The sequence below is a fragment of the Coturnix japonica genome, chromosome 5, assembly GCF_054131305.1.
Source record: "Coturnix japonica strain WE chromosome 5, WE-NBRP24, whole genome shotgun sequence".
Taxonomy (NCBI): Eukaryota; Metazoa; Chordata; class Aves; order Galliformes; family Phasianidae; genus Coturnix; species Coturnix japonica.
In genome coordinates this window covers 43,542,267-43,559,552 of record NC_140667.1, presented here as the reverse complement: position 1 = coordinate 43,559,552, position 17,286 = coordinate 43,542,267, and the positions used below count along the sequence as shown (strand labels likewise).

Sequence of the window (17,286 nt, the reverse complement as noted above, 5' to 3'; positions counted from 1 at the left end):
CAAAGGAAGAAATGGCACTGGGGAGGAGAGAAGGGGGAAGAGGGCAGAAATCAGTTTTCTGTGTGTTGGGCTCCAAAAAAAAAAAAAAAAAAAAAAAAAAAAAAAAAAAGAGCAATGGAATAATAATAATAATAAATTTCTCTATAACATTGCTTTCAAATAGGTGGGACAGTTCCAGTGATCAAACTGAAAGCACAGAATCACAGAATGGCTTGGGCTGGAAAGGACCTGAAAGCCCACTCAGTCCCAACCTGCTGCTGTGGGCTGGTTGCCCCCCTACCAAATCAGGCTGCCCCGTGGCCCACCCAACTTGGCCCTGAGTGCCACCAGAGATGGGGCATCCATGGCTCCTCTGGGCAGCTGTGCCAGTGCCTCACTGCCCTCTAAGTAAAAAACTTCCTCTTAAAATCTAATCCAAATGTGCTCTCTTTTAGTTTAAAACCATTCCTCCTTGTCCTGTCATCATCAGATGATGTATAAAAGTCAGGTCTCCCCTCCTGTTTATTTTCCATGCTGGTATGCATCCAATCTTTTATAACAAACTCACAGCACAAGTAATTTATCTGCGTATAATACAACAGGCATGTGAGGTTCAGAATTTATAAGCAACCCTTAAAATGCACCTGCAGTTGGCTTTACAGAGTAATTAAAATAAGAAGAAATATATGTACTCTTGGGTTAATAACTATACTAAATGAGGAGGTTAATTTGTAGTTATTGCTTTCCTCCTTGACGACTTGATGCAGTTATAAGAGGCAAGAGAAAAAATAAACCTTGACCTGAAAAATGTATTCTAAACAATGTCTAGCTCCCAAAATGGCAGAAAAAATAGGTTCTCTCTTCTTGAACTTTTAAATGAAATTACATAAAGGAGATTAACTGTAACAGAAGCGTTTTGGTGCAAACAGCAATGAGGCAATGACTCATGTTTTGCTATTTAATATGGACATAAATCCTCCTCCTCAATAAGCTCAGTTACAATTTCAGCAGTGAAAACTGCATCTTTTCTGCTTCTCCCTCTAAAGCCAGCATTTTTTTTAATCTTCAGGCCTGCAAAACAATATAAGTAATACTACCATGTAGACATGCATATTGAAGTAAAAGCTCTTGACATTTCTCTTCTACATATACTTACTCTATCAGAGACAATACAGTTCATACTCAGAGCAAAAACATGGTTAGTGTTTTTCTTAGAGTATGTATTACTATTCCTAACCAAGCCTTTCCTCTGATGTCTTAAATTTCAGCAGTTTCATATCCATCTGACATGCAAGGACACCGTAACAGACATCACCCTGCACTTTCAGAAAAGCATATCCTACTTCAGAAAGTCACCCCACAAATTGGTCAGCTGTACTTTTCATGCAGTACAAGCAAAGAGTAAAGCACCCCATTCAGGGGGCATGACCCCTTGCAAGCAAATTGTAGTGGTATTACTGAGTGCAATGAGACTCCTACTTTGCAGCTCTGTGTCAGTGGAGTTATCAACACTCTGACCCAGCTTGAATCCCACTTCCTGCTCCGATCCAATTGCCAAAACAGTTATACAGCAGCTTTGAGGAATTACCATTTTATCTCAGACTAAACAGATGGCTCCAGTGTTGTCTTCATTGTTCAACAAGAGTTTTCTGTAGGTAAGAGAGAAGGGAGGACAGAACTGATACTGACCAAAATTAATTCACTTTTTTTACTTCAAGATGTGGACTCAAATTTCTAAGGCTTTCTCATCCTCCTGGACTGTCACAGAAAATCCTGCATTGTTCCATTTGCAAAGCCAGAAGAATGTGATTAAACTGGATGATTATTGAAAAAAGGATAAGGACAAGTAGGATGGATAAAACATCTTTTTTCCTCGTTAGAAATATGTAAGACTGTGGTTGCAATCTTTCATTATACATTATTACTACTCATTGGGAACATTTATTTATATAAACTTAAAGAATATGTAAGCTTTTTACAAACATCTGATGTGCCACAAACACCTTCCTAGTCCCTCCAATTAAATAAAGTCCATGAGAGCAGTACCCCCAGTTTTTGCATTCAGCCTGGATTCACACACACAACATTATCACATTGCAGTTCTATTCCTATCAGTTAATTTATCCCAGCTGATACAAAGTCTGAATGTAAGTTTGTTATGCTACAGTAAAGCAATGGAAGAATATAAACAAAACAGAAATTACAGAGAAAAACACTGGAACTAAAAATCACACTTTAACGTGATTTTTGTAAACAAAAAAAGGTATGTAATTTCGAAGATATACAATGACTAAGAAATGCTGCTTGTCCACAAAATGTGTTACTAAAGTGACAAGTGTCTAAAAACCCTCTAGTATATACGGGGTGAATGGATATTTTCAACTGCAGTCAACAGGTTCCAAATAGCACAGCAATTCCACACTCAGTCCTCCTGTGAATTGACACAACTGACAAGGAATGACTCAGCTCATCTGCAAATTAGAGTTGCACATTCACAGAGCCTACAGACACACAACAGCATGGAACGAAGAAAGCTGCTCCTGAAACAAGCACTATTGTGATACTGGGGAACATAACCACTGCCTGATTGCTTTGTTCCTTAACATTAAACTCTGCAAAAAGAAACATACAGAAACATTGATTTGAATGCAAAAGAAACTAAAAGTTTAGAATTTAAATACAAATACCTGTATCAAGAGTCCATTCAAACAGTAAGATTGATATGAAATACCTGGTATCTTGCTTTCATATAAAAAGTATCAGCAATAAGGCTGGCCTCAGATAGATGTTCCTAAGAGATCTAACAGAAGTTTCCAAGTGGTTCTTTGTCTCTTTTCTCATTCTGTTTTATTATGACTTAAAGCAGAAAGCCATCTTTCTTCCATAGACAATGGCATTCAACTGGTAGCTATAGGGAGTGCACATTCAATGGGAAATGTTATTTCAGGAAGTGCCTCCATGAACCAGCAAGGTTAGGGAGTGAGGAGCAACTTCAGAAACTGCGGTGAACGTGACAGCCATGTAAAACTAGTTTAAACAGATTGAGAAACAGAGTTTGGAAGGCTCTTATTTCCAAAGACTGTGAAGGACACTGTTATTGTTCAGTCTGCCAAGATCTGTACACAAGCTGTATCTTGGAAGATATTTATGCAAGGTGAAGGAAAACAAGGCAAAAGAATGCCTGTCATGTTAACTTACACAGCATGAATATCACCATCACATTCCAGTTAAATAATTCTTGCTACTTATGAATTGCTAGCCTATATTTGAACACCTCTCCTTGAGGCTACATCTCTGGCTTTGGCTAGAGATGCCACTTCCAACACAGCACGGGGCCATTCAGTGTCAGAATCTGAAGAAACCTTCATATTAAGGCACAGAATCCTGTAACTGTATATAATTTAGACAGCTGGTTCTTCAGCCATTATGTTCTATTCCAGACTTGGTCAATACTGTAGAAATTGCTTCCAAATTTCTCTTCAGTTTGTATTCAAGACCTGAAGAGAAGTTTTCTTACACAGAAAGTTGCCCTGAAAAATAAAATAATACATCCCTTCCCAAAGCATTAGAAATTCTAAAGGATGACAGGAGATTTCCTTGAATTCCTCAGTCTCAAGAACTATCTACATTCCCATCATGCTTATCCCAGTGTAAAAATCTCTGCTTAAATGATGAAATAATCCTGGTTTATCTTTTGAAAAATAAAGCTTCAGGCTCTGAGGCTTGATAGAATCAGTATAACCTTACCACATTATTGACATTTCATCCAGCAACTGGTGGAACAAAGACAAAACTCTAAAAATAGCTAAATAGTTATACAAGTATACCCCAGATAGCAGGATTAATTTTAAATCTTGATGGAACTATTTCTTCTTGCATTCCCAATTATTCCTGTCACAACATATCAGCTGAGGCACAGACTCAAGCCTGTAGTCCTAGTTCCTGAAGCCCTTAAGTTACAACCAGAATTTCACCTCAGTAAAGCAAGCTCCCCTTTATGAACTATGGAAATGTGAACCAATGCATAATGGAGTGCATTCCACCTTAGTTTGTGGAAATTAGGAAGCATCTCCAAGAGCTCTGTATTTAAAAACACATGAAGCAATATATCAGCACCAAGTATCGTTACTCAGAAGAGTCTCAAAGTACTCACACAGAAGACAAGCATTTGTTAGGTCCCAGACCCCTACCACTAACAGCACGTGCAACTATTCTGACACTCTCAAAACTGAAACATACAAGTCTCAGGGGAAGAATTCCTGGACCAGTGTTAAATGCTGCTTCTGTCTGCCAGCAGAAACTGGAGTTAAGTCAGAGTGCAGGGCCATGGAAGCATCATGCCATAGCATGCAGGGGGCTCCCAGTGCCAAAAGTAGTCCTCAAAACAACAGAAGATGGCAATAAAATCTCCTAATTACTAGTTTCAGTCACTGCCTATTACAGTCATTACATTATGGGGTACCATCTTGTGAAAGTGTTTTCAGACTTACAGAAATGGATATATGGACCTACTCTTTGAGGAGCCTGCATTTTGTGTATTCCAACACAAAACATTGTATTTCACCTATCTACATCCTACTGTCATTTCTACTGGATGCATCATCAGATACAAGTACACAATGTTGTTATGAACAGTTGGGGCTTTCTAAGAAAGGTAATACAAAAGAGAATGGTTATACTTGTACATTCATTGTGCCATTTCAAAATGAATTGTGCAGCTGTTATAAAGTTATTTATTAAGTGATCATGCCTATCTAGACAAAAACAAAACAAACTCAGTCTCCTGCTGAGCAACATGTTACTCTTGCACAGTGTTCCTCATGTACAAACAAACAAGCACTGTAAATACCTTGCTGGATATTCCAGATCTTTTCTAGGGAGAACAGTGAGGTTTTCTGAGGTCAATAGAACAGTTTTTAGATGTTGAAGCACCCCCCCCCAGTTCTTTCAACTGTGTTTACTATGAAAAAGCACTAATACACAGCTACCAAGTTTCTCCTTATTAAGTTATGCCCAAAGATGCCCAGAAACAAACTGAATTAGCACCTCCAAAAGAGAATGCATCAACATATAAGGAAGGGCTACCACTGCCCCCAACGTATTGCAGCTCTCCTGTAGACTTCTGGAGGTCTACCTCAATGTCAAAGGGGTTATTAAATACTCTGCAGCTGATATTCTATACTCTCCAACCATTCCAACTTGTACCAAAGACCCTTGAGCGTAATTTTGAGATTAGTTCAACTAATCTCAAAATGATTTAAATCTGTTCTCCTTTTGATGGGAAAGTGATCTGTCAGCCGTGACTTCCTCTCCACCCATGCTCCCCCTCCTACTAGCTTGAATAGCTGGGCAGTCATTTTTCTCTCTTCATTGTGTTCTGAGGTTTCTCAGAGCACTGTATTAACCTATGCTTTGTATGTTTACCACTGGTTCCTTGGCTGTCATTTCAAATCAGCAAATATGACCAACAGAAGTATTTTCACAAGTCTATACTTTAATAAAAGCATGTGACTTTGTATTGTTTCCAAAAAAATACAGGTATATCTCTCACTTTGAGGAAGCAAAAAGATCTATTTTGTATGCATTTATCTATAAGAGAGACAAGGTCATGCAATCAATTTATCCATCCAGTTAAGTGAATGCAACCTTTACATAACATAAATTTTAATTAAAAACAGACATTATTATCTTGGGCATAATTTAATAAAACTAAAGTAGTATTTTTTATGATATCATTTACGGTGTAAAGTAATAGCCGAAAGTATTATTTTCTAACACATTTGATGTGACAGCTGGATCCTTTAGCATCCTACCTAGGCACCAAGACCATAAATACATAAGATGAATAATCAGTTTATTTTAGATAATGTTTATAATCTGTTACATTACACAATGTTTAACTCAAAAGGTGAGTTTCTTGCATCTACAGAGGAAAAAAAAAAAATCTGAGAAATTAATATCACAAAGACTGAAAAAAAACAGTAACGATCCTTGAAGTAGCAGCTGGTGGCTTTGATGCTCACATTTAACAACACATACTGCATAAAGAGACATTCAGAATTTGAGTATACTCTTGCTAATCAAAGATGGCTACAATAAGGCACACTAATTATTGTTATAGATACGTGCTAGGTTTATAAACACTGAATTCTTTCTAATCTAGATCTCTTCTGTCTTCAAAATCCATACTAAATGTTTTGGGGAGGCGTTGAGTTTCTTTCTAACCTGACAGAACCACTCCAAAAAACAAAGTACAGTGTGTTCCCATAAGAGTGAATAATTCAGTCTTCCACCTTGTTAACTCACTATTACCTTGGTATTTTGAGTACAACAGAAATGTCAGGGCCTAGAAGCTTTAACACTAAACAGGCACAAATTAACCCAAAGTGGCTGAATACAGAATAACACAAAGCACAAAACAATGTAAAACCCCCCAGGGAAGCCTATCAGAAAAGCCTTCTCAAAACAAGACGCTGTACTGAACGTGTTCTAGTAAACATCCCTGTATCCAAACCAGGTTGCATCAGACAAAGAATACATAGTTTGCTATTGGCTTTTTGCCACAAAAGGGTGAGTTCTAGTAAGACAGCAAAAAGTAAGTATTCCAATTAAATATCAGAAATCATGGAAATAAAGACCACAGGCAAAAATTGCTGTCCCCAAGCTGCTTCACTGCTGGTCACTCTCCTGACAGAGGTCATGATGTCCTGAAAAGCCAAGGAGTTAAAGCATTCAGTCATTTCAGCAGTCTTAATCTGCTGGTGGTCTTCTACGATAAGTGATCATCTTGACACTGATACAGATGAGATATACATTGCTATTCTGTTCTCCTGGTCCTTCTCTAGGGCCAGCAATATCGAAAACACATTCAGAATACAACCTCTAGGTAATTCCACTTAGACCCACCAGAAAACACAAGGCATTCAGGTTAAAGCTCTGAAACCTAAACCCCAGATGCTGAGATGCTTTTCCTTCTGTGGTGCACCGAAATCCATTAGATTTCAACAACAGTTCATAACTTTTCCTGACAACCTGGTCTAAAGAAGCCCTGTTTCTCAACCAGAATATTAACATTAATTGAGATTACAACTGACAGTCCGATTTTCCAGCACATTCGTACCAAGATAGAACTTGATCAGTCTAATTGAAGAATATTATCTAATCAAAATTGAGTACTCTGAGCAACATGAATCTAAAGCTACCATTCACGCATGCTTTCATCATGTTGAAACAACTCTGGCCACCGAGGGAGCCACTGAGCCTTTCATTTCACCCGCAAAACAGTTTCTGAACAGTTCTGATGAGGCAAATCAAGGAGCTCATTTGCTGAAGACTATTCTGACTAAAATCGATCAGTTCTATCTTGATCATCTTGTCAACCTACCTCATTACACTGCTATCTGGAGACGAAAACTAATATAGCAGAAAAGAAAGCTGCTCACATTCCAACAATAAAATACATTATATATAAATTTATATATATATATAAAATAAAAATGATATACATTGTATAGCAAACTTGTTAGAATGATCAGAATTGCAACCAGTACCTGAGAATACAAAGTCAAACTACAATGTGTAACAACAGAAAGCCAATTAAAAAGAAACCACATCCCTTTGAAAGTGATGTTTCAAACGGCGTTAATATGTCAATATGCTCACTGTGTACTAAGTACATGAATAGACATGTATTGGCAACCATGCCCACGGGAGGGAGGTTGGAAGTAGATGATTTTTAAGGTCCCCTCCATCCTAAGCCATTCTATGATTTATATAATTAGAAGACAACAGAAATCAATGAAGTATATGGCAAGACACTGTGGCTAGATACAGATAGATGACATTTAGAAATGAAAGAAAGATTACGAGATGGATATGAATATGTGTTGCCCAGACAAAACAAATAGCTTTATGGAGAATGACATTAAAAAATATAAAAGCATGTCAGAAACCTTGTGGTATTACTGCCAAATGAGAAGTAATACAAGAGATGAAAAAAGAGTAAACTGATGAGACTGGTAGGAGAGCTGGGAAAGAAATCTCTCAGTACCAGGAGCCGTATGTACACACATAATAATAAAAGAATAATAAGAAGAAATACATACATGCTATTCAGGTACTAAAACCTCAGAGAGCAAAAGACTTCTCTCCAAATAGGATGTTAGTGCATCTGTATTCAGACTACACTGTTCAGGCTTTGGAAGCAGAAATCTAGAGGGGGTGCTGAGGGGAAGGAGTTTCTACTAAAAACACAATAGCTCTGTATGTAAGCAGACCAGAGGATCTGAGTTTCAGGGTGGTGAGAAGAGGGTGGAGGTAGGTTCAGGAGGGAAAGAAGGCCAGAAAATGTGAAGAAAGTGACTGATTTGTTTGTTTGTTTAGAATGAAAACCATTACAAAATGAGGGTTCTTATTGTATTTGCTCAGAAATTAATTACTAAACATCAGCTTTGCTGGATCACACAAAGGCTTCACTAAGTATTACTCAACTCCATTGTGCTGAATGTGTACAAGCAACACTACTATGAATATAACTCCCTCAGTAAAATGAAATTCTACTAGATGATTCAAGTATACAAGAAGATTCAATGTATACAAGTGTCAATATAAAAAACAATGTGACACAACATTAAGCATTTCAGTACTATTTGTAGATACTGAAGGTAAGATATATACTTTTAATTACTGTTATTCCTTTATTATTATTATTATTATTATTATTATTATTATTATTATTATTAAATGGATAACCTTAAGGAAGTCAAATAATACATCTGCATGAGAAAATGAGACACAAAAAGTCTAAGTTTACATTGCTGTCCAACAGGAACAGTCAGGGATATTGTGTTATAATAGATGAAAAACAGCAGACAAGCCAAAAATATATACCTCTGTGCATTACATAAAGGATACCATTTGTGTTGCAAGCAGCTTTTCAACTCTGCTGATATCCTACTTGGTGCAAGGAGAGCAGCATCGAGCAAAAGCTTCCCCTGGATTAGTGTATTAACATACCTGAACAATCACAGCAAGTGATTGCTTTACAGAAAGCTTAGCAAGCAGAGATGAAGCCACCTTTCAGTACAAAGGTTTATGAAGAGGCAAAAATAATGAACATTTCAGCACAAGGAAATGAATATTATTTCTCCAAAACAGCTGTTCATGTAGAGAGAAAGCAGATGAAGATACCAAGAGAAATTCAAGGCCAAGTTCAAAAGTAATTAGTAACATGAAAGATATGACGTAGAACCTTTCACCCTTTAACAAGGCAATGATCCAGTAATGACATACTGCTTGAAACATCATTTTTATTGAGAAAAGAGAAAAAAATAAAAAATAAAAAAAGAAGAAAGAAATTTGAGGCTACAGGAAGGGGAGCTGATAAGGGGAGTGGGTGGAAGCCAGCCCAGCTGATTACTGTGAGGTACAAAATGAAATTGATGTGATTTTCTCCAATGATATGCACCGCATACAAAATGCCTTCTCTGAATTTCCCTAGAGTCAACAGATTGCTTTCAGATTATTTTGACTACAGGAACTATTTCCAACACAAAAGATTCTAAATCAGTATTTAATAAAATTTAGCATCAAAAGAAACTCACTACTAAGAGTAATACCAGTAGGCAAAAGTGCTTACCTAAAAATAATGCCACACATCCCAGAAAGGGAAAACTAAGGCATCGGGATTATGTACTCTAAACACTGAGGGCAGTAATAGACCAGAAGAACACTTAGAACAGCAAAATAAGCAAACTGAGAGGGAGCTGCAGCTGGTTCTCCAATTACTATGTATTGTGCAAAAACAAATACTCAAATCAAAATCCCTCAGAGCATTTGTAATCTCAGAGATGACACACAATTGCTGAAAGTGATCTGTTTTTTAGAATATCAGCATTTAAGTTGTCCAGTAACTACAAGCAAAATTCTTTAAAGAACGTGAAGAGGGTGGTACAATGAAAAGTCACAGGGAAGCATTAACAGAGCATCTTCCACAGTACTGTATAAGGACTACAAAACTAATCTCTCAAGTCTTCTCTTCTGAAAGCTGAGATGTATTGAAGTAGCTCTGTTATCAGCATGTGTAACCACTCATACTTCACAGTGAATATGAAGGCATTGAATAAAGGGCATTACTAATGTTAACACTCGAGGTTTTTACAAAACCATCTGCTGGGGTAAAGAAGATGAAGTACAACTCAATGTTGGTGAAAGCCATATTAGAAACAAAAATGTTGGTACACCTACACAGGCATCATAGGCTCTGCAACTTTAAAAAGCACAACTACGGTATCTGTCTTTACCTTACTTAGACATCCAGCATAGCAGAAAGTAAGAGACAACAACTACTACAAGACAGAAAATGAAGAGAATGAAGAATAACAGCACTAAAAAAGCCATATGTAAACACAAAGGTAAGTAATGTTTCACAGTAATGCTGGAGGAAATACCTGAGCAGGTAAAGAGCCCTTTCAATGTCATTGAGTTCTTCATCAACTGTCAATCGTTCTATTTCTTCTGGTGTCTATCGAGTGTGAAATAGAGATTATGAGTTAACAATGCCTTGCCACTGCCTTATTTTAATCCTCTTTTACCAATCCCCTCTTCCCCACACCCAGGGATGCTCCAGGAGTGTTCTCAACACTATCCCTGAGCCAACATCTCAAATTCAGTCCCACTGATCCCTCACTGGGGGAAAGGGACTGGAACTGAAGCACAGCCCCATGTCAGACACTATCGCTATTCAACACTTGAAAGAAAGTATAAAATCAGTCACATGTACATTAACCTAAAAGCCAAAGTAAGTCTGTTTTTTGTTTTAGTTTCTTTTTTGTTGGTTTTCTTTCTTTTTATTTATTTATTTATTTTCCCCCCAGCATAGCAGTCTCATGATGAGAATATTAGAAACCTAGAGTTCAATATGCTTTACTCCAAAATGACTGAAAACAATCTCTGATACCCCGGCGCAGTAAAACAGACCACCCATCCGGACAGCTGCCTACAAACGCAACCAGCAACAATCACACACGGATTGCAAAGCATCGTTCTATTTCCGAGCACATACCTTCAGGCTCCTGCGCACCGGCCGCTCTATAATAGTTAGTTCCTGCAGGTCTTCTATGTACCCGAACAGATTGCTCTGCCCAAAATCCATGTCTCTGGAGCAGGGTATGGGGCGCATGGACGCGCCGCAGCCCCCGGCAGCCGCCGCTCCGCCCGCAGCTCACATAGCGCTGCCGGCACCGCGCAACGCCCCCTCCGTGCCTACCGCCACCGGGAGCCCGGCACACTGCGGCACGGCCGCCAAACTTTGTACGGCCGCTTTCCCGACCGAGCAGGGAGCGGGATGTGCCCCTCCCGGTAACCCTCCGGTGAGGGTATTAGGAGCCAACTTTCCCCTCCTCGCCGCTCAGTGCCGGGCTGCGGGTACCACCGCTCGCCGCCGGGGCACGGAGCGGAGCAGCCTCGCCGCGCAGCCCGGGTGCCGCCCCCCCGCCCCAGGGGGAGGGACGGTCGGTGGCCGTGGCGCAGTGATGCTCCCCGCCTCCGTCCCGCTCCGGCAGCGCAGCCCCCGAGGCGGACGTAGCGCACGGCGCCGCGGGCAGAGCGGGGGCGAGAGCTGCGGGCAGAGCCGGGGCAGCCCCGCACACCGGCAGCCTCCGCAACCGGGCCGCCCCAGCACCACGAGCCGGTCGCCGGGGCAACGCGGGACCGAACGGCTCCGAGAGCGGCGAGATCCGATCCGCCCCCTCGCGGCTCCTCTGCCCGCGTTCCCCGGCGCGGCTGTGACCACGCAGACCTCTCCATGGTCCCTACAGTCTCCCTGGGTGTTTCCGACCCTGCGGTGCCGTCCGAAGCATCTCCTTCCCTTCCGGCCCGGTGATTGGTAGCACCTGAGCCGTACCCTCCCCCCAACTCTCCAAACTATTTCGAAGCAAACCTAGAACGAAGCTGGAAACGTTGTGAATTTAGTGAAAAGTCCAAAGCAGGTTCCTCTCCCGATTAACGCTTTAAAAACTCAATTTCAGTAAGATAACCGACAAACTTGGCAGTGATTAGCGATCCTCTAGCGAGTGCATCACTCACACGTGTTCTTCCTCCTTACTGCCCTTTACCTCCCCTCTGGCACAGGGACTCTTTCTGAGTCTGTAGAATTTATACAGAGTACACTGGATGTACGAGGACAGTACTTAAAAAATGAAAAAGCCAATTTTTGCCCTTTTAAGGATGGACAAATAACATGGAGAACATTCTCTTTCTGAAGAATTCGGTATGACAGCACTTTTGGGAGTGGACAGGATGGGAATCCACAACAGTGCCGAGCATTCAAGTAGCCAGGGAGTTTCTGGTAATTCCATAAATTGGTAATGCTATACAGCCTATTGCTGAGAATTTGATAAACTTTGATTTTATAATCAGTATCTCAGCTTTTATTCAGTAAGAAATGAACACAGTGCGTTATTTCTCTGTGTGCTTTATATGCCAAACCCCACGCTCATTTAAACCACTGGAATAGTAAAACAAAACCAGACCAAACCCTGATCCAAAGTACAAATAAATAATGTTCTGTTATGTAACAGAAAGCCCAGACAGTCCCTGGTTTCAAGAATGGTGATGAGGCACAACGAGATACTGTTTTAAAATCTCCTTTGTAAATAGGAAAAGTGACCAGGCAGGAAGAGCTTTATAAAATGTTCTCTGAGTCCTGGCTCTGGAGACATCCAACATCTTCAAATCTCAATCAAGAAAACCCTTTTAAAAGCTCTTTCACAACTCATTTCTGGTTATTTCACCTTGCAATTGGCTCTTATGAATCTTAAAGGTCTTAAGAGACCAAAGAAGTTTCCTTTTGTGCTCTTCAAATTAGAAACTTATTGCAGTCTTCCAGTCAGATACTGGAAAAGTCAGTCTTAAAGAATGAAATTTGTTAACATTTGCAACTAGGATGTTTTTTCATATTATATTCTGTATTAATTTTACAAGCCACAAAATAACAGGCTGTTTATATATATATATATATATATATATATATATACACACACACACACCTTATATATATATATAATTATATAAAAATAATATATATATAAAATTATACATACATAATAATTTTTATTTTTATATATTATATTATATATATAATTATATATATATACATATATATGAAATATATTTATATATTTTAAATATATAAAATATTATATATTTTTTTATATATTATATATATAAAGATGCATACAACTCCCTTAATGCCTTTAAAAATCAGTACTTATGATTCAGCCCAGGCCATGCTGTGCAGGCACAACTCAGGTAAATTTTAAGGTCAGTAGATACATGAAATATTTCTGTGGTAGAATTTTATAACAACTTGAAAATGCAAAAAGCAGAAGCAAACTAAAAGAAGTTTTTTTGTTCATTAAATACCAGTCCAGAAGGAGCATCACAGGAGGTATTAACTCGCCTGAATTCAAACTTATTCCCTTTTGATGCACTCATCTGACAGACAGAAAGCAAAAATGCTTGCACATTTTGTTCCAAAACCACACATATATAAGTGGATCCCCCCAGCAGTTAATCTGCAGACATACCCTTCCCAATTGGTCTGTCATTCTTGTCTGTGATGAAAGTCACATGATTTCCCTTACACTGTTGCTGCTTTCAGCACTTCACTTTTCCAGTACTCTCTTCTTGCAAATAAAGCTCTACTTCCAGCTTCAATCTCAACCTTGTCACAGCTATTACAATGGCATGAAGAGCTATTTCATAATGCTTCTGTGAAATCCAGAGTGAATTGGAACCCCCATTTTAGCACAGGAGCTGTGTAATCTTGCGAAAGTCAAAACAGGGCTGATTTTGAATAATCCTTCATTGATGGAGAAAACTGCAGAGCACCCAGGAAAAATGACATGCATACCTAGTGGAAGGAGCAAAATAATGTTATTCACAAGTTCTAAAGAAATAATCTATGAATGCAGTATGAATCATAAATGAAAAAATAGAAGATGGAGAGGACGACTTTTCTACCAGCACACTCAGCCCATGGACTCTGGGTGAGGGGATTTGCTGTACTGCACAGGTACACAGCTCTTTGCTGCCCAGCATCAGGTGCCCGCTGTCTAGAAATGGCTTTGAAAAGGCTATGATCCTTTGATTTACTTGTTACGCCTTCCTAAGAATTAACCTATAAACTGAATTATTCACAGAGAAATCAAAAGTTCACAAAGTCTCAACATGTATTGCAATGCCTGTGTCAGCTGGAATATAAAATAACTGGTTTGGAGGGTGCAAAAGGACATTCCAGTAAATGCTTTCAGACAGTGTAAGCACTCCAGGGTTTTTTTGGCTTAATGTTTTGGGCTTTTTTCTTTATATATTTCTAATTTACATTATGCTTTTAGCTGAATACTTCCTTTTGAAATGAAGAATTTCCTTAAAGGTCAAAATTAAATTAAATGTCTCAAAATTAAATTAAATGTCTCATTTTTTCACTTCTGCCCTCCCCCCCCCCCCCCCCCCCCCCCCTTTTTTTTTCCTGTTAATTTAACATTCCAGAAAATATTAATGCCCATTCATACAGTACACTACGTAGACTATGCACAGTTCAACTCAGCACGTAAACTGAGCGTGCAGAAGTTTGATTCAACCTGTTCACCAGCAACAAGTGACAGCCAGAGCTGCATCAGCTGCAGTTCACCATTTTCAAATAAGCAACCTATGACTGGAATGTTTTGGGATATTTTATTGGTTTATTTTCACCAAACCCTTCAAAAATGCAGCTTTAACATTTAATCTACTGCCTTGGCCTTGCAAAGAGATGTATCTTATTCCATTCTTACTCCAGGTAAGAATGTCCACACAAATAGCTGTTTATCAGATAACCTCCAAGTCTAGGCAAACGTGTAACAACATTCACAGAATCACAGAATTGTAGGGGTTGGAAGGGACCTCCAGAGATCATTGAGTCCAACCCCCCTGCCAAAGCAGGTTCCCATCTAATCTCTGTGTCTGCTTTAGAACAACGCTTGGAACATAGCATACAAAGCCTCAGCAGGAAATATATAAATATATATATATTATTTAGCATATTTTCCACTTCGTTGCTAAGAAACTGTTGCTTCATTTTCCTATTGCCATTTGCAGAAAAACTCTGATTGTTCATTTGCTACTTTGGTCAAATCATTGTAACAGCGATGTAATTAAAAGGGGTATAAGGGAAAACACTGAAAAGTACTCATTGTATTGTCATCACCTGTAAAGTGGCCTCTCCTACTCTCTCCAATAACGTAGTGCCCTCCAATAAAATAATGTTGAAGTTTATTTGTATTTTAAAAAAAGAATAGGGTTTTTGTAGTTGTTGTTGCTTTGTTTCCCCAGCTTTACTAATTATTCATACACATAAAGCAGAATTTATTTACATTTTAGAAGTAGGAATAATAACGTTAAAAATCCCAATGACATCAGCTCCTCAGTAGGGAGTTCTTCTATACAACCTTCTATCAGGAATTTTCTCAACCCTTTTCAGTGAGCAGGGAACTGAAAAACATCTCAGTGAATATGAGTACACCTCTGGAATACATTGTAATATGGATCCAGTGATACCGGGCATGGTACAGGGGCTGGAGCTTAGTGTTGCTAGCCCCAACACTTCCCCATAGGCAGGAAGGATACATGCGCCCCAATTCAGGAAGGGAAGGAGTTTGCTTTTGTGGACACGGTGAAGCAACATCAGTTGCCATACCTCAGAGCCAGATGGGCATCGTTATACTCCTAACAAAGAAAGCCAGTGAGTCTAGCTCCTTGCTATGACAACCATGAAAAAGATCTGCCATAAATATGTCAAATCTTATATTAAAACTAACAACTTTTTGTCTTTGAGTAATCTTTACTCACTAGTTGCCATAGAAACTTCAGATCTCCTACCTAAAATTACTGTTGGCCAGTTTACTAAATTTCTTTTTGTGCCAGTGTTGTCCTGTACTTTAATTCATTCATTCTTTCCTGGAAATTAAAGACTGTATTCATACCTACACAAATCCTAGGTTAAAGTGAGCGCTCAGATATCACCACTAGCGTAGGCTCTCCATTCACCTTGTCACCCTGACAGCCCTCTCTGCATCTGCTGCAGTTTTACTTCACCTTTCCAGAATAACAGTGACCAGAACAATATCTAGTGGTACACAGTGAAATCTCAGAGATATCATACCTTTTCTGAAGGGATGCACAGGAATTAGTTTAGCAAACATACCACATTGGTAGTCATAGTTATCTTGTAATCAGTTAATACACAAAGTCATTTTTGTCCACAATCATCTAAAACTAATTAACTCTTGCCTTAATAGTCTAAATTCTGAGTATGAGCCTTAGCTGAATGGTGCTGCACTTCACAGGAATAAAACCATCCCATTATTCTGGTCCTCCAAGTCCTTTCAATCAAGCAGATAACTTAATTCCCTTCTGTATTAGTAACCTTGTGACATCAGCAAATTTAATATTGTATCAAAGTTATTAATGAAATAAGATTAGTCCCCAAGATTTAAGGAACTCCTCAAGTAAGCTCCCTACATCGAATAGATCAATCTATCAATCTACACGCCAGTGTGCTCCTTCAAGCACATTTCATTCTCTCTTCAGCTTATTCTTTCCATCTCAAAATTCTCATCTACCAATTCTCATTAACCATTTTTCATATAAAAATATTTTGACCATGTCCCGATATATTAGATGAACTATATTTTTCTGTCCAGACAACCATTTATCCTACCTCCTTTCTTTCCTCCCTCAAAAATAAGATGTGAAGTAAAACAGCCAAATTTCACATTTCCACTTTGTTAAGCAATACAGAATGTTATTTCATTCCTTATCTTCATTACTTCCTTTATTACTCTTTCCTCCAAAATACATTCTCAAGTACCTATTGCATCTAACTGTACTTGCAACAACTGCAAATGTTTAGCTCATCTTAAACAAAGGCTCCCCTGCTATTCTTTAGTCACTCAGAAAAATCTTCACCTTGATATCTGTACTTGAAAAAGTGTTTGCTATTGTAAGTACTGTTAAATGTGCCAGTGCTCCTAAAACTCATGCCTGCAGATTATCTTGTCCTGTTTTTCTGAGTCCATCGGTTGAAGAAAAAGCACTATGTCTTTGGCAAAGTGTTCTTTCTATACCAAAAATACTTCAGGTAAATAAGCAAATCATCTGCAAAGTTAAAAGCACAGAGAGAGAGAGGAAAATAAAAAGAAAACACCAATAAAAAACAGCGATGCTGGCAAAGGACTATTTGCTTTCAAATAAATACGTTGGAGAGAC

The 17,286-nt window shown here is 38.8% G+C and overlaps 1 protein-coding gene across 6 annotated transcripts in view; it reads right to left on the bottom strand.

Annotated features, from left to right (window-relative positions):
- Nucleotides 1–11,469, bottom strand: part of PPP4R4 (protein phosphatase 4 regulatory subunit 4) — a 59,836-nt gene extending 48,367 nt beyond the window's left edge. For all 6 annotated transcript variants that reach the window (XM_015865362.3, XM_015865363.3, XM_015865364.3 and 3 more), the window contains exons 1-2: nucleotides 11,042–11,469; nucleotides 10,428–10,501 (exon numbers count right to left, since the gene is read on the bottom strand). In XM_015865362.3, the coding sequence (XP_015720848.2) occupies nucleotides 10,428–10,501; nucleotides 11,042–11,158 (191 nt within the window). In that variant the 5' untranslated portion in view covers nucleotides 11,159–11,469. The remainder of the gene's footprint in view (nucleotides 1–10,427; nucleotides 10,502–11,041) is intronic.
- Nucleotides 11,470–17,286: the final 5,817 nt, after the last annotated feature.